Here is a 17,847-nt window from a genome sequence, read left to right as displayed (position 1 = left end):
CTGGATTGTTCCGATCGATGCCATTCCGACCCTTGACAACCCCGCTTTAGATTGCTCCCCAACCCTAAAGCATCGTGCAACATCGGCAGTTCAGTAGCCGAAGCTCTCCATGACATGGCGTCTTGAAATCATGTTTGCCACCGTCGGATCCGGATATTCGCAAAAGTAAATGGACAAGCAAGTAGAGCAGAATTTAGTCTTGTTGCTAGAATAGTCGGCTTTGTAGAAACGTTTAGTAAACAGCAGCTGTTAGAGCATGACTTTGGTTGACTTGCGAAATTTCACTGTTGCTCGGGAAGGAACACGTGTTTGACCGTTTTCGGCGAGATCAATATCTGGTGGACGGAAAAGTTAGCCGGCTGTTAATGTTTTTAATCACCATCTTAATTTTGATTGATGCCTCAATCTGACCTCATTATGTGGGATTGCAGGTCGAGGGAATTTTTTACTACTAGATTATCAATCAATCGATAAGCTGTCACCGTGAATCATTTCCCGCCTTTCGGGGATTCGCTGGGAAGTGTGACAGGATGCAAATTGAGAATTATCAACATTGCATTACAGAATGTTCCTGACAGGATTAGCGAATCAGAAAACTAACTTTGGTTCCATAGTTCATGCGATTAATCGATTAATCCTCGAACAAAGCTGTGACTTCTGTTGCATTATTTAAAAGCAGAAAAGTTTCTGCTGTAGATTGAATTTTTAAGTAGTTTTCTTATGCAGAAGCAGGCACGAGAGAAATACTAAGGTGAAAATAAAAATATGTACATATTAAATATCCTCCATTTGTTACAAACTCCAACATCAAATATTACAAGCATCTTTAAATATTTCACACATTTCATTCATAAATCAAAATAAAAAATATTTATTTTTAATACTTTATTAGAAACTAATTTGATTATACATCATATCCATATCATAATGACATAACTAATAAAGACATTTTTCAGATCATCCTCATCCAAAATGGTTGTGTATAAAGAATAACATCTAGTGCCATCAACAGAAAATTTCTGTAAAAATATACTTTCTTTATTTTCTTACACACTTTCAAATTCGTAGTTTGGAACAATGTTAGAACCGTACTCACCCGCCTTACTATGGCTCATAGTGTTAGGATTCGTTATCGCTTTTGTTCTGGCATTTGGTATTGGGGCCAATGATGTTGCCAACTCCTTTGGTACCAGTGTTGGTTCCAAAGTACTCACCATCTTCCAGGCTTGCTGTTTAGCCACCTTTTTTGAAGTTGCTGGTTCAATACTCATTGGTAAGTAGATTTCATTTCCTGGTAACTCAATATTAATCAGCATTAATTCATCTAGGATACAAGGTTTCGGATACCATGAGAAAAGGCATTTTGGACATATCTGTATACAATAATGCAGAACTTGAACTGATGCTTGGCTCGTTAAGTGCACTGGCTTCAAGTGCAGCCTGGTTGATGGTGGCAACATTCTTCAAATTACCCATTTCGGGTACTCACAGCATCGTTGGAGCCACTGTTGGTTACAGCCTTGTCGCCAGGGGAATGGAAGGCGTCCAATGGAAAACTCTCGGAAAAATAGGTAACATAACTAACAAACGTTAAATATAACACACCTCAATGAAATGTTTTGTCTAGTTGGATCATGGTTCATTTCGCCGGTACTCAGCGGCTTGACTTCAGTGACTCTGTTGTGGGTGATAAAGACTTGCATCCTTTCGAAACCGGATCCGTTAGAAGCTGGCCTAATGTCTTTGCCGCTCTTCTACAGCTTCACCATCCTCGTGAACGTCTTCTCCATCGTCCATGATGGACCGAAACTTTTGTACATGGACAACATCCCGTTGTGGCTCGCCGCAGCTATAAGCGTCGGCATTGCTCTATTTTTTATGGTGTTTATTTGGCTAGTCGTAGTACCGTGGCAACGAAGAAAGATACTAAGAGAAATGGGCCATCCAAAGTCTCCCGTCAATTTTAATATCGGCGAATCATCGGATACATCTCCGGAAGGTAGTCCAAAAAAATCAAATCGGAACTCTGCGCTGTTAGAACGTCAATTAACTGTTATATCGGAAAATACTGAATTACAAGCACTAGATAACCGTATAACTGCTGCAAAATACATGTTTCCAATTCAAACTAGTGATAAGAACGGTTACATGCCACCTACCGAGACTGAAGTACAAACCAGACCCAAAGAGCTTAAATTCGTAGAAAGTACTGGTAAGTGGAGCTGTATTGTTAAGTTACCTTGACTTAAATAGTTGTTTTTGATTTTTAGGTGACGTTAATCCTACTTTGTCCCCAAGTTCAAGCGGAGTTCCACTAATAATGAACAAGAGCTTCGCCAAACAAAACGACCAAGGCATCTGTGCAATAGAACTGCAGGAAAACCCGGAATTGCTCATGGAAAATAAAAGTGTATCAAAACTTTTTAGTTTCCTGCAAGTGTTGACTGCTATGTTTGGAAGTTTTGCTCATGGAGGTAACGATGTAAGGTAAGACATTTTATTATTTTTTTAACACAACACAACATAATAATACAATAACTTTAAGCAATGCAATTGGGCCTTTGATAACTTTATGGCTTATATACACGGAAGGAAGCGTCCAACAAAAATCCGAAACACCCCTTTACATACTTTTGTATGGTGGTTTTGGTATATCAGTTGGTCTTTGGTTATGGGGTAGAAGGGTCATTGAAACAATCGGTGAAGATTTGACCACTATTACACCGTCTACGTAAGTATAAAATTATTTCAATTAACAATTGCTCAAACATTTATTTTTAGTGGATTTACAATAGAGATTGGTGCTGCGTTTACAGTGTTACTGGCCAGTAAAATTGGTATACCCATTTCTACAACACACTGCAAAGTCGGATCTGTGGTATTTGTGGGATATTTCAGCGCGTCTAAAAAAGGTGTCGACTGGAGTTTATTTAGGTAATGTCGTAGTTGAAAAACGCAAATACATAATATTTATAATGAATGTGTTTCAGGAATATCATCTCTGCCTGGGTAGTCACAGTTCCAGTTGCTGCTCTCCTTTCAGCTGGCACAATGTTACTGTTACGTTTCATAATTTTGTAAAACTAAAACCAAACCTCTAGCTAATAGTGCTGTGGTTAGCGATTAGTCAATGTTTAACAACAAAGCTGTTAGTTTAGATTCTATCAGTATCGCATCGCAAGTTTTTTGTTGCATTTTTCATTATAGTCATAACTTTGTATTTAAAGGACCACTACTGCCATCGAACAGTAATTAGTAGGATTTTATTGTGGGCTGTGTGACCTCTAAGCACTTACAGGGTTGAGTAACTCGGCAGAACTTAAAAGAGTGCAATGAAAAATTTGCCATGGGATATTTTTTAATGATTTAATCAAATTACTAATTTTTATACTTACATTTTTCTATACCAGTATTATTTTGTATATGGGTTAGAACTTAGGAAAACATGAGACTAGTTGAAATATAAAACAGGCAGTATACAGTATGGTTTGTTTCTTGGAATTTCTATTGGGACAAGAATAATGAAATCAAAAATGTACTGTATAATGTATTCCTCAATTACCTAATTGTAAGTGTCCTATGTATTAAAGTTACTAGACATATTACATTAATGTTATAACATTTTTTTATCGATGTATTATTAATCACAAGCATAGTAGAAAATTTACAAGTGTCTGGCATCAAACTTAATTCAAAATAAGCAATTTTATTACTTATATAATATATTGTTAGTATATATTTTACAACTTTTTGATAACAAAATTCTGCATTTTTGTCAATAAATTCACAAGTTGGGTGATTAATAGAACCATATAATTATAAAATTAATTTATTTGAAATGATATATTTTTAAAGAACGGTTTTATACTTGCCATCCATGTTCACATATATTTAGCCAGTACTCATTGTACTTTATAAATCAATGACCGTTTTTAACCCCTATAATGGCATGTCTGTGATTGCAAAATAATTTTGCCAGTGTCTTGTTCTTGTTCAAAAAAACACTAATAAGGAATATTGTTATAAAATATTATATTGTATTTTTTAATCAAACGATTATTTCGCATTACATATTTATTTTTTAAACGTGTACGTACGTACTATGCAAATAAAAGGTATAGGAGTTAAATCTGGTGTTATTTGAACTGACAGTTTCTAATATTTTCTCAGAAAAAACTAAAAACCTAATTATGTAAAAATTTTATTGAATGAACATAATATAAATTACTTATAACACAGAATATTAACACACCAACCTGTAAGAAATATATCGACCAGCAGTTTCAGATGGCCTGATAATCTTCACCACTTGGCCTCTTTTCAATCCAAAATATCTAGCGACAGGATCCCCAGCTTGTATTCTCATCAACATATTTTCTTTCAGTTTGTATCTTGCTAGCAGTTCAGATTTCTCCTCGGGTGTCATCACAACATGTTCAGGTACCAATTCGTGTTCAGTAATATTAATCAACAGTTCAGATTCAAGAAATTGTTCAAGAATATATTTAGGTGCCATGTCCACCAGAGATTGTTTGGCTGAAGGAGTCATACCAGCTTGTACAACAATGATGGCTCGATGAATGTTTTCATCCTGCATTCTCTGACAGTAGGTTTTAATTGTTTTTATACCGATTTTCGGTTCGTCGGGGAAGAATACGAACATCTGATCCGTGGGATCGTCGTTGTGGGCGACTAGTACGATAAGGTCGGACCTTGAGGGTCGTTTTTCACTGGAAAGAAAAAATGTTAGTTAGTTTAAATTGAGGGGATCATATGCAATTAGGTGTTACCTGGGTTTGTCTCCGAATTGATTTTTGAACTGGTCTAAAGTTTGATCCAATTCATCTTGGGTTACTAAATAACCTCTGTCGTGACAGAGCTGCATAACTGTCTTACGGATCCTCCACAGTTTATAAGTTTCCGCTTCGTCATCCATGGCTTTTTTAAATATTCACAATTACGAACAAAAAAATAATAAACAATGTAATTCACGATATATATAATATATTCTTTCAACGAAGACTGTAAAGTATGCGTGAGATCAACAAAATAAAGGTTATGATAATGTTAGTAACATAACCTATTTTCAGTCGTTATCGTTGTATATAATTTTCTAAAGATGTTGTATACAAAAATTTTCTAAATTTGTTTTATTTAGATATAAAATATATTATGAACTTTTGATCGATATAGATAAGATACGTCTTATCGGTACGGTTATCCGTTTAATCCTTTTTTTAAATTATATCATAATATACAGTTTTTTAGTCATAACGTTCCTAATTTCGCATTAGAATTCAAACTTTACATCCACAAATATATCATCTAACTGTAATTTATTTACAATAACCTTTTCCTAAAAATTCATAATAAAATATTATTTATTAATTCAACACTTCTATAAACACTTAACATTTTTATGACTAATGAAGTATTTATATCACTTAACTAACTCTTATCGTTAACAAATATTAAAAAATAGTCAATTTATTGGTTTTAAAAGACGAGTATAACAAATTTAGAAAGGTTTTGTATATACATAACTAATTTAAAAAATATAACAATAATAATAAAATAAGTTAGTTTCAAACTATTCGAAGAAACCTATTTTTGAGAAATGTTTTATGCAGGTTTTTTAAAAAAACTTGAAGCTAAGAAAAGAGACTAAGTTGACGTCATTTAATCGTACAGACTTTGATAAATTATATTTCATTATATAATCAGGCCCAACTTTCGTCAGGCCATACAAAAAATTGTTTAAAGACTCATTTGAGTTGTGCCTCTCCACGGAAATCTTTAGTAAAAGGCGAAAGATTTATTCGCATACTGAAGAGACACCAGAGTGACGAATTTGCGGCGAATACCACTACTTATTCAGGGGCGTTGATATAACGTGAGTGACTTGTATTGCTCAGCGATGAGTCACAGTAACTTGTTCACTAACATGAGATTCTGTTGCCACCTCCCTGGGTGAGGATTGGGCTTGCAGTTGATCCGTCGGCCTCCCGCCACCACTCACTTGTGGAGCGGGACTGCCCGAAGATGATTATAACAAAAAATAAATTACATGTATAAAATAAAATAAACATTTTATATTAATTATAATGTCAATACGACTTATTGGGCATCTTTGAGTACTCTTCCGCTCGTTGTGGAGGTTTTTTTATAAATAAAAATTTTAGGTAAGGTCTGGATCAGTGCCACATTTGCTGTACATAGTAAAAATATTATATTTGATTGAGGTTTTCCTCATCATTCTTCAATTCAGTGTATTTTTTTTTTTTTATAAGGGGAAAGCCAGAGACAGAAAACCCCCCCGGGTACCGATCCTAAAGTTTTTTTTTTTTTTTTTGGGACAGAGAGGGGAAAGTGTAAACCCCTCTCCGGGTGCCGATCCGGAGATCATGACCAATCGGGAACCATATGTGCAAGCACATATGGAGGAAAGAGCGCCACCACTGGCTTGTGGAGCGGTACTGCCTGAATATGATCCTAAAGATCACAACCCAGATGGATAACGCATACGTGTAAACGTATGCGGGTGAGCTGAACCAGAAGACTAAAGCTGACGTAGACGCCAGCCCACTGTCAACTGGTTCGGGAAGAACAAGTCCAATCTGAGGAAGATCTGAGATCTTCCTGGGGATGGATTGGACTTGCAGGTGTTGGATCCGTTAGCTCCCACTGGCTTGTGGAGCGGTACTGAGCCCCAAACCACGACAAGGTGGATCCATCCTGGGGCAATTCAGTGTATGATTCAGAATATTCTTATTCATTTTGACATTACTCAAGTGTTTGTTGACTTTAAAACAATTCTGAATTCTAGATTAGATAAAGACGACCCTTAAGAGCGGCGTTTACTAGACAAGGAATCACACTTTCGGCCAGAAAAGGATGCAAAACAAAACATAGCCCGTAATGTGGTGCCGCCACGAAATCAAACAAACATTCGGTTCTAAAATGTTCGTCTGCAATTTTTTTTGCATGAAACAGCACCGCACTTGAGATCTCATACATATAGTGAATTTACTGGTTGTAAATAGATTATGAAATTTATAATAGTAATGAATTCTTAATATATTTTTATTAATAAAAATTATATAAAATTAATATATAATACAATAATATATATAATACAAAACTAATAAGTTTTGTGATATTTTCTTTTTTGTGAATTCTTACTATATTTTTATTAATAAAAATTATATAAAATTAATATATAATACAATAATATATATTAAAAATATAATAACGTATACAGTTATTAACTTTTTTTTAGCGCTAATAAGTTTTGCGATATTTTGTCGTATAGTTAGTTGTAAACCAATCACATTTTATCATATAAACAAATATAATAAATACGTTATACAAATACGGAAGCCGATTTAAAATCTATTATTATCTATTAACCTGGGTGTAATTTTTTGGGTCGAAATTTAAGTGAAATGTAATAACAAAACAAATGGATTTTTTCTGTTCGTGGTGGTTGAAAAAACATCAGTTTCAAGCAGAGAAACAAATTAGTCTTTTTTAGTCATCAGACGAAGTGTAATTTGTTATAAACTTTTAAAGGTAAGTTTTTTATTCAATTTTAGTTTTTATATTGCTGTATTATTGTTTCGTATGTGTTATGTATATTTGTTAATGCATGTCATCAATTGATTAATTTATTTTTACTTATATCTGTCACAATTTTAATATTATTTCATATTTTTGTGTCCTTGGTTTTCCATTGGAAGCGTCTGGATGGATTTGTATTCCATGTTCATTGTTTGTTGTTAGTTTTTCTCCCCATGAAATTATGAATAAAGATTGATTCATTTGAAGAATGTATTATGTTAATTTCAAATCGACTTTAATGTATTTAAAATAAATATGATAGTTCGTTTTTTTTTTATTTTTTTTTATTAAATACATATATAGTTTTTTTTGTTCATATTATTGGTTCACCAAAAATATTAATATTCCTGAATTATTTCTATTATTTTTTCGTGTTGATACATAACTTGTCTTTGAGCTATTTTGTATTATGTAGTTAAATTAACTTAGATTTTATAAAATTGGAAAATCAAGTGACACGTAATTTTAATATGAAATTTAAAATCAAAGAAGCATGTACGATTATATATTACAGTATACAATAATAAAATAAAAGCAATATTAATTTTAGAAAATGCCAAAAACGCGTAGATTTGCTTCTTGGTGTAAGAAAAAAATCAAAAGTTTACATTTATTTGAACTAAGAAACAGGAAACTGAAGAAAATATGATCATATATTGTGGATAATATTTAGAACGAGATGAGAAGTATAACGAATCTACCCAATGTTCACAATTTATTTTAAATGAGATATTAGATCAATTCAAGATTACTAAAAAAGAACAATTTAAATAAATGAAAAAGCAATTGGCAATTTAACAACCCATATTATTATTAATAAATGCACCGGCTTACTGCTTCTAATTTTGGAGATGTTAAAATTAAAAGTATCTTATGTCAATATAGTTAAAAAATTAATAATTTTTCTACAGAAGCTACGAATTACAGGAAAATTAATGATTTGGTAGCAATAAAAAAATTTGAAGAAGAATGCAATAAAATTGTAAAACCTGCTGGTTTATTTGTAGATGTTCTTCATGGATATTTATAAATTATATTGTGTATTTTTATAATTAAATTTTTATATTTTCAGGAATTATTTCTGAAGTCGAAATTGTGGAAGTCAAGTGTTCTTATGAGACGATTATAATATAGAACTTATAGAATATTACTTTCAGATATAAGATCAATTAAATATTATTGGAACTAATCTATGCTATTTTATTGTATATTCAGGTCCAAAAAATAAACTTCTCATTGAAGTAATTCATAAAGACCAATTTTTGGAATAACAAAATGATTTCGAAATTAGAAAGATTCTATTTTAATTGTCTAGGACAAGAGATACTATTAAATTGAAGAGGGTGAAATTTAAAATGTTTTGATCCACCCTAGATCAGAGAAGCGCAGGAAAAGAGGACAAAAAAATGTCAATTTAATAAAATATTAATTTTTAATTCCATTCAAATTACAGTTTACGCATTAGTTTACTGTAATAATACATCAAAAAATATTGTATATAAAAAGTGTTTTGATTTTAATTTATTAAATAATGAAAATTGTATTGTATTATATTATATTGAACAATAAGCCGAATTTCCTGTTTAGATTTCCAGGTTAAAAATTTATTTGATTAATGATGAATAATCAATTATCAATATTTTTTAAAAAAATATATATTTTTTTGAATTTCTTGTGTGATACAGACTCACATGTCAATGGCTTTCTTACATATGGCCACTTTGTAATTGTGAAATTAGTAGTATTATGAATAATGAGTGGAACACATGACATACCCCCCTTCCTACTCCGCAATCACTTATACTTACAGATTTCTATGATTATTCGGCTTACGTATGAAATTTTATTATTTTGTTAATTTGGAGCAAATCTAAAAAACGCAATATTTTTCTCGGAAAATTGTCACTGTACAGTCTTGTTAAATATCTAAGCTTTGACATGACATATTTTATTTACCAAAATATTCTTTATTTTTTGAGTTATTTGCTGTACAAAAATGGTAGAAAATGACCTAAGTTTGACCATCAATAACTTTGTTATTAAATAAAATTACGACTTTAAAACTATGTCATGTCAAAGATCAAACATTTGTTAATCCACACCCAAAATTTGAAATAGATTGATTGCGTAGTTTTTGAGATTTGCTCCAAGTCGTCGGCGGCGTTTGTATAGAGAATTTAACATAGGGAGACGCCGCTCTTAAGTAATTATTTAATTGAATGTGAGGGGAGGAGTAAGGTACCGAAAGTAACCAATATTAAAAATAATATATAACATACATATGAACACGAATAACCACTTTGATTTAATGCAATATTCATTAAACTTTGTTATAATATATCCCTAAAATGGAAATTTTGTTTAATTAAATATTGACCGGGATAGCGCGTACGCAGTCCCGACTACCAAAAATTGTGCGCCCGAGTTATCCACATTAGGGATAATCGCAGGGGTCAGCCCGATCGTAGTGCAATGAAAGGGCCTCACCCTGGGGGAACCGCCTTATTGATCACGGTAGACCCCTACGCCAGGTAAGTATGCTGATTTTGGGTTCATTCCGGCTACATAAACTTCTCCAACGCTTCAACGACGGTGAGATGTAAATGCGCTTCTGTCATTTAGAGCTTCTCAATTTTTTTACGATAGGAGAATCCAAAATATAAATATACATGTCTATATATACATAGAATATATACAATATTCGTATATATCTATAATACATCTTTTTGATATTATCAATAAATTATTATTAATTTTAATATATTATTAAGTATTTAAAAGCTTATAATTAATATGTAATATTGTTTGGGAATCCCTGGATATAAGGTTATGCAACCCATGTTACTTAATACTGTTTTTAGATAGATAATTAATATGACAAGACTTTAAAGCTCTTAATAACACTGTACGCCAAAATTAAAGGGTAATTTTATTAATAATAATTATAAAAAGACGATACATCTTATTTATTCGGATGAAAATAAATTATTAAATATTTGAATAAAAGTGTTTCATTTTTTCAAAAACCCTTTATGTTCAAGTATAAAATAAATTACTATCATGAATTAACTCCTCTGGTATTAATCAATTATTGAATTTGGTATTGATTGATTTCATTTTAAATTTCGGGCAATCTTAAAAAAGATCATTTCATTCATTAAGAGAATGAGTTCCAACTAATAATGAATAATATTATTAAATTAAAGTTTATTATATAGTTATTTTCCAAATCATGCATTAATTTTGACGCATGTTTTTTTTTTCTAATAAATAAAACAGTTTCTAATTAATTTTTATTTTTGTATATAGTATAATTTTATTACACATTATAGTAATATAATAAAAATAAAAGGAGTATTTACATGGTCTGTACCGTCTTGTTTTGCGCATTGGCACTAAATTGCTATATGACTAGCGATTCAAAAAAATTTGGAAGGACATTTTTTTGAAAGACGGTTGGACCTTCGTTAGCCTGTTTACATACAAATAAAATTCTTTCTTAAATATACAATATTTACAGAATATTGGTGGAGAACTAAATAATAACTAAAAATATATAAATTATTAAATAGGGGTTGCTGATTTGTTTTCCCTATCTATCCAGAACAGAACGGAGAAAACATTTGTTATATAATTATGTAATAAAGAAGTAAAAACAATAAACAAACTGGTAGATCGCATATAACAATTAAAATAATTGGTACTTATTAATACTAAACTCTAAAAGATAATTGAGCTAAATACAAAGAATGGCATAAAAAGACTAATATACAAGTAATTTTTTTGAAAAAATCAATATCTATCATCCGTTAAAGTCTTTACAGTTTTTGACTGATCTGCAATCATTACTTTTAACGTATCAGGTTGCAACAAATTCAGGATTTAATTTATTTATAAGAACATTGAAGGCAAAATAATAGATTTAGGATTCATATACAATTAAATATACAGTCTATTTTCTTTTTACAAAAGTAAGTCGTTCTTAATCTTCATCCTAATTCTTAATGTCCATCAATAATACTACTATTAAGGAACGACTTGCTTATCAATCAAAAAATCACAGCGATTTATCCAGCTACCTCCGTATTCAAACAGTTCGCGTCAGTGCCTTCCTGCCAACTGTGTTGAGAATCCATTGCCTTAGTTTCTCTGTTACCGCCGTGTAAATTGCTGGGTGTTTCGTCCTTCCGCAGTTCTCGTGACTTGAAAGGACTCCCTGAAGTTCCCACGTGTTTGTCGCGTCGTCGAAGCACATTAAAGGAGCTCCTTCATCGTTCTAAAAATATACAATTAATGCAATTAACATCACCACTGAGTAGTTATATCCAAGTCTTACATAGCAAGGTGTTTTGTCTGAATCTGAGTAACCAGCACAAATTTTGTCTTTGGTGAGCATGCCATTGTAATGCTTGGTGGAGTTACATTCCTCGCGGTCAACCAATGGAATGGGTAAATAGTGAAGGTACTGTTGCTTGTTAGATTCTGCAAATATTAATATTAGAATACATTCATAATTTGAAAAGTAAAGGTGTTACCTCCAGGTTGACTAGTTCCCCAGCCAGCAATTACACAAAGTTGTCTTGGTTCGATTTCCTTGTCAGGTAAACAAATTGCGCTTACATTTGTGCTTAAAGTCAAAGCAGCGTTCAAACGAATTAGAACTATGTCGTTATTGTATTGAGTTTGAATGAATTTAGTCTGTAACAAAAACTCCATAAATAAACTGCCTAATATAAGTAAGTACAGAAAATACCTGTGGGTGCGTTATTATTTCTTTCACCAATCTAGTTTGTGTGCTTGAATTATCTCCACTGAAGAAGTTGGTGCTGCCAGCATATAAAACCCATTCTCTTGGAACTAAGCCACTGGGAGACGATTTAGTTGTTATACAACTGTAACTAGCAACAGCCCACAATGGGGATAATACCGTTGCCGTACATTGAATGTTTTGGTTCTTGTTGTATAAAAGTGCAAGGCTAGACCATTGTGTATCGGATGCCTTGCTTCCACCTACGATTCTGGCGATTGGCGGCTCACTTGTTGGAGTTCCACAACCTATTAAAACATATTATTATTATTTAAACTATTATTTTAAAATGAATAATTACAAACTTACCAAATTCTTGACAGTTGAGTAATACTAAAGATTCGCAACTATCGGTCTTTTCTAGTTGGGATAAAATAGGTGATCCAAATGTTAATTGCGATTTTAGTTTGTAATAACTATTAACATCCAATCCCACAGGTTTAGAAACGGATTCCAGTAGGGAAGCCTCCGAATATCCAAGGGTTTGACAAGTCAAATCAGCATATGTGCGATTCCAGTTGTCATAGCACACAGGATACCAAGTATTATTGCTAGCTTGTACCTATAAAAACAATATGATTAAAGATGAACTTAACCTAATGAAATGATACTTACTTGAAGCAATGGTTTGCTATCTATGTCCTCCAGTCTAAGACAATCCCATTCATCCGATCGATCTGAACACTGATAGATACCATCACATCTTTGGTCATGTAAAACACATCCTGCAACTGTAGCACATTTGAATTCGTTTTCTCCACAATCGCATTTCATTTCATCTTCTCCATGTTGACAGTCTTTTTCGCCATCACATAGCCATGTAACTGAAATGCATTTGTTGCTTGCCGGACAGTTAAATTGATCTTCGGAACAGGTGCAATTAACTTCATCAATACCGTTTGGACATTGAGATTTGCCGTCGCATTTCCATGCGGATGGAATGCAACGATTCTTTTCTCCACATGATATTTCATCGTCGTTACATTTCCATTCATCTAAATATGAATAAATGTTTAATTGTTGAATACTTTATGTGAAAATTACTTACCGCAATTAGCTTCATCAGTTCCATCGTTGCAGTTAATGACTCCATCACAGACTAAATGTCTCTTCAAACACTGTCCGCTTGCACACTACAAAATAAGACACATTAACTACGTTAACATAAATAGAATAAAACAATGCTTACTTGGAAGTTGTTGGGACACCCTTTTTCCTTGCAATTGAGTTCATCAGATCCGTCCGTGCAATCGTCAACCGAATCGCACACATCCAAAATTGGAATACAATAACTGCCATCTTTAGTGGACGTTCCATTAATACATTGGAATTCATTGTTGTTACACCGTGAGAAACTCTGTAATGTATAATCTTCCGTAACAGGTTTTACCTCAGAAGATTTAATCGTTGTAGGAATTTCATCTGTTGTTACAACGATCTCCTTATCGAGTTTAAGTTTCTTTTCAAAATATTTATTTTTGTCCTCCAAATAACTTTTCTTATTGTATTTTTCGTATTTGTCTTCCGAAGGTTCTGGCAAATCAGTAACCGGTTCAATTGTTGCTTCTTTTGAAACATCAGTGGTGTCTAAATTATGTAAGTCATTGTGATGGAATTTGTCTAGCACACTCTTTTCTTCATCAGAAATGTCATTAAAATTATTAGAATCAGCTGAGTCTAATTGATTAAAATGTTCTTCATTGTGTAGAAGATTGTCTTTATGCAATGGTTCAACTGTTAAATCTTGTTCGTTAGATAATTCCAAATCGGCAGCTTCTGTGGTGGATTTGGTTGGTACAAAGAATTTTTCAGTTGTAGTAATATCAGTCACAGCTTCATTAACCTTGTATTCATGTTGTGCTTCTTGTGTTGATGAGGCCAACTCAGTAGATGAAGACATAGTTTCATTTGAATTTGTTTCAGTTGAAGCTTCGGATGATGATGATACGACACTTTCAATCGATGATAACTCCATTGGCGGCATTGTTGTTTCAACGGGCGCCATAGTAGTTGGTTGTGCTTCTGTTTCATTCATAACATGAACAATTTCAGTGACTGTGTGTAAAATTTCTGCATGGATTGTAGTTCCAATAAGTTCGTTTGGTTCAGTGTTTATTTCTGAAACAGTTTGAGTATGTTCTTGAGCAATTTTCTGCCCATTTGTTGTAGTTTCTAAGGCTATCAAATCTTCAGTGCTGGAACTAATGTCTTTAAAATTGTTTACGGAATTAGCTGGGTGAGCAGACTCTGGTGTGGTAGTTACTGGAAGAGGCGTTGTAGTAGTTTTTTCAGATTTTAAAATTGCCTGTTCAAAATTGATATTGCTGTGTACGTTATTGATGATCTCAGGAGCAAGAGTTATCTCATCTTCAGTTTCTCTATTTTCTATTGGCGTATCATCTTTCTGAACAGTGGCCACTGTAGTACTTTCTTCACTAGATAAATTAACTTCATTATCTTCAGAATGAGTTACATTATCTGTTTTTTCTTGATTGGATGAAATCGTTTCAGTTTCCATTTTTGGTGGGAGCATAGTAGTAATCGTTTCAGTAGATATATCTTTCTGAACCATCATATTTGGTAACGTAGTAATTTCCTGTTTTACTTCTACGACTTGTTCACTCTTGATGTCATTTTGTGTTTCTGTACCAACTTCTTTCTCAAGCATTTCATTTGGTGTTGTAGTAATTTCTTGTTTCATTTCATCAACTTTCTCACTCTTTTCATCAGTTTGTGTTAGAGGAATTACTTCTAAAACGGTTGTATCAGTAGGCTCCGGATCTTGTGGGTTTGTGACATTGATTTGATCATTGTCCAAACGTGGCGGTTTTACTTCTGCGTCATTTTCAGTTTCATTATCATTGTGTACCATAAATCTATGATCATCAAAATGTTCATCTGTATGAAGAGTATTATCAGTCTCAATGTATGGTAAGAATGGACTCATATCAACAGTATTTGGATGTTCCGTTTCATAAAATCCGTGTGAACCGTTTACTACTTGACCATGTTCTTCGTGACTTACTATTGTAGGTTGTGAAGTAATTTCATAAATTTTTCCTTCAGAGGAAGTTGCGTTTGATTGTATGTCAGGTAAGCTGTTTATGGAGAGAGCGATTGTAACAATTTCTGGAGTAGTAGTAGTAATTCTAACAGTCGTGGTGTGTGTTTCAGAATCCTCTTGACTTACAACTGGAACCAATACATCATGGCCTTCATGTTCTGGTGCGTCTGTTTTTGTCTCCTCAACTTTTGATACTTCTGTTGCTGTTTCTTCAATCAATGTATGGCTTGAATTTTCATGTTCTACAATTTCTGGGACAAGAGTGTTGGTTTCATCTAACACGTTTTGAGTAGTTGAATCATGTCCAACATTGACTGGAAGTAATATGTTGGTGTGATCCATTATTTTATGAGTTGTCATTTCATGGTCATCATTCATTGAACTTTCTTCTATATTTTGAGTTGTTTCGTGCTCTGTAACGACAGGAACGGAAGTGTTACTCTCTTCAACACTCTTGTGAGTAGTTGTTTCGGCAACAACTTCTACTGCTGCAAAACCGTGACTTCTTCCTTCTTCTAGCGGCATTTCGGTATTAGATTCCTTTAATTTCATGAGGGAATCCTCTGGCATTTCAGTTTTATGTTCCTCCTGTTTCTGAGTTGTAGTTTCATGCAGAATAGCTACTGGTACAAATATTCCGTCATGGGGTGTTATAGTCTGTTCCGACTCTTCCTTGTTATTCATAACGGTAACCTCGACATTTTCTGTTACTGCTTCCATCATTGGATGTTCTGTGTCAATTACAGACTTGTCTTCTTCCATAATTTTTTGGGTTGTTGTTTCGACTCCAACTGCAACGGGTATGAAAACATCATGCCCCCTTGCTTCGTTATGTTCTTCAACTTCTTCAACTGAGCTCATCGTTATATGTGCTTCATTATTTTCTTGTATTTTTGGAGTGGTAGTGGCTTCTTGATTGTTTTCATCAGTCGGTTCATGAATCATGCTTTCGGAATTATTTCCTTCTTCTATCTTGGATTTTTCTATGTCTGTCATCACCATAGTTATGGATTCATGATCGTGCGTGGTTGTAGTCTCAGGAATCATAGTTGTAGGTATATGGTGAATCTCAGCTAAAGGAATGTGAACTCTTTCAGTTTCGTTTATTACTGGAGTTGTTGTGGGTGTTTCTTCGACTTCATGTCCATTTACAATTCCACTTGCTAAAGTGTGGGTTTCAGGTTCAGATGTTGGTTCTGGTTCAGATTTAGGTTCAGGTTCAGCCGTTGGTTCTGGTTCCGATTTTGGTTCCGGTTCCGCCGTTGGTTCAGGTTCCGCTGTTGGTTCCGGTTCGGCCGTTGGTTCAGGCTCAGCAGTGGGTTCAGGCGCTGGTACTAGTTCTTCAAGAGGTGGAAGTTCCGTTTCGTGGATATCTTCGTGGGTGTGTTCAGGTTGTATTGTAGGTTCAGGCTCAGCGGATGGTTCAGGTTCGGCGGACGGTTCAGGTTCAGCAGATGGTTCAGGTTCAGCAGATGGTTCTGGTTCAGCAGATGGTTCTGGCTCTGCAGATGGCTCTGGTTCTGCGGATGGCTCTGGTTCTGCGGATGGCTCTGGTTCTGCGGATGGCTCCGGTTGTACAGATGGTTCGGGTTCTGCTGATGGCTCTGGTTCGGCAGAGGGTTCAGGTTCTGGCTCAGCAGTCGGTTCAGGTTCGGCAGCCGGTTCTGGTTCTGGAGATGGGGCAGGTTCAGGTAGAGAAGTTGGTTCTGGTTCGGCTTGGGAATGATCGTTTTCAAAACTTTCGTGTGTGTGGACAATGTGAGAAGTAAACGCATCTTCAAGTTGACAATGTTTTCCGTCTTCTTTCAGAACTGCACCTTGTGGGCAAGTACAAATGAAATCAACAATGGTGTAGTCAAACTGGCATTCATGTTCACAGTTATTGTTATCGATTTTACACAAATCTACGACATGGTTCGATGTTACAGTGCTTTCTGGAATATGGAAGTTGTCCATGCTGCTTTCGCTGTTGCCAAGTTTGGTGCGTACCAATTCGTTCAACGATTTGGGGTCTAAAATGTCTTCAGTGTTGTCATCTGCCTCCCAAGTTATGCGGTATCTAACAACTATACTTCCAGGTCTAAAATCATAAAATTATTAGACATACAACACTAACAATTACAAATCTACAGATTTCTTACCCAAAATCCATGACTTTAACTTTGAAGTTTTTACTTTTCAGTGAAGGATCAGCTAGCAACATTTCTTTGATTTGTTCTTCGAGTTGTTTAGCCATATCTTTGAATTCGGGGCTGTCATGGTAACTTAGGGAAGGATCAAATTGGTGATTGTCTATTATAAATTGTGATTCCAAAACTCTCGGCACTAAAATAATGTTACAATTTGCTGCCATGTT

At 33.9% G+C, this 17,847-nt stretch overlaps 3 protein-coding genes and 2 non-coding genes across 6 annotated transcripts in view; 1 reads left to right on the top strand and 4 right to left on the bottom strand.

Moving 5' to 3' along the window:
* Window positions 1–4,129, top strand: LOC109596007 (sodium-dependent phosphate transporter 1-B). 2 transcript variants are annotated; one of them, XM_020011458.2, is made up of 8 exons: window positions 1–165; window positions 1,069–1,273; window positions 1,329–1,571; window positions 1,628–2,212; window positions 2,271–2,487; window positions 2,546–2,731; window positions 2,782–2,934; window positions 2,991–4,129. In XM_020011458.2, the coding sequence occupies exons 2-8, from the start codon at window positions 1,078–1,080 to the stop codon at window positions 3,079–3,081; spliced, it is 1,671 nt and encodes a 556-aa protein (XP_019867017.1). In that variant the 5' UTR covers window positions 1–165; window positions 1,069–1,077; the 3' UTR covers window positions 3,082–4,129. The 2 variants fall into 2 exon arrangements, with proteins under 2 accessions (XP_019867017.1, XP_019867016.1); XM_020011457.2 differs by having other exon boundaries at window positions 957–1,273.
* A 55-nt stretch (window positions 4,130–4,184) lies between these two features.
* On the bottom strand, window positions 4,185–5,068 carry LOC109596009 (DNA-directed RNA polymerases I, II, and III subunit RPABC1). Its single transcript, XM_020011460.2, has 2 exons — window positions 4,791–5,068; window positions 4,185–4,730 (listed from the first exon to the last, which is right to left on the bottom strand). Exons 1-2 carry the CDS (start codon window positions 4,934–4,936, stop codon window positions 4,244–4,246), a joined length of 633 nt encoding a protein of 210 aa, XP_019867019.2. The 5' UTR covers window positions 4,937–5,068; the 3' UTR covers window positions 4,185–4,243.
* A 654-nt stretch (window positions 5,069–5,722) lies between these two features.
* On the bottom strand, window positions 5,723–5,846 carry LOC126265469 (U5 spliceosomal RNA). The gene has a single exon (XR_007547952.1). It is a non-coding gene; the product is annotated as a U5 spliceosomal RNA (small nuclear RNA).
* A 4,149-nt stretch (window positions 5,847–9,995) lies between these two features.
* LOC126265453 (U1 spliceosomal RNA) lies at window positions 9,996–10,159 on the bottom strand. The gene has a single exon (XR_007547936.1). It is a non-coding gene; the product is annotated as a U1 spliceosomal RNA (small nuclear RNA).
* A 747-nt stretch (window positions 10,160–10,906) lies between these two features.
* The window catches only part of LOC109596010 (cardiomyopathy-associated protein 5-like), a 79,642-nt gene continuing 72,701 nt past the window's right edge, over window positions 10,907–17,847 (bottom strand). The window contains exons 7-15 of the mRNA XM_020011461.2: window positions 17,633–17,816; window positions 13,617–17,571; window positions 13,476–13,560; window positions 13,043–13,422; window positions 12,737–12,989; window positions 12,374–12,675; window positions 12,156–12,318; window positions 11,957–12,102; window positions 10,907–11,896 (exon numbers count right to left, since the gene is read on the bottom strand). Coding sequence (XP_019867020.2) covers window positions 11,708–11,896; window positions 11,957–12,102; window positions 12,156–12,318; window positions 12,374–12,675; window positions 12,737–12,989; window positions 13,043–13,422; window positions 13,476–13,560; window positions 13,617–17,571; window positions 17,633–17,816 — 5,657 coding nt within the window. The 3' untranslated portion in view covers window positions 10,907–11,707. The remainder of the gene's footprint in view (window positions 11,897–11,956; window positions 12,103–12,155; window positions 12,319–12,373; window positions 12,676–12,736; window positions 12,990–13,042; window positions 13,423–13,475; window positions 13,561–13,616; window positions 17,572–17,632; window positions 17,817–17,847) is intronic.

The sequence above is a fragment of the Aethina tumida genome, chromosome 4 (genome assembly GCF_024364675.1).
Source record: "Aethina tumida isolate Nest 87 chromosome 4, icAetTumi1.1, whole genome shotgun sequence".
NCBI lineage: Eukaryota > Metazoa > Arthropoda > Insecta > Coleoptera > Nitidulidae > Aethina > Aethina tumida.
The sequence above is the reverse complement of the archived record's forward strand: the minus strand, read 5'-3'. Positions and strand labels throughout refer to the sequence as shown.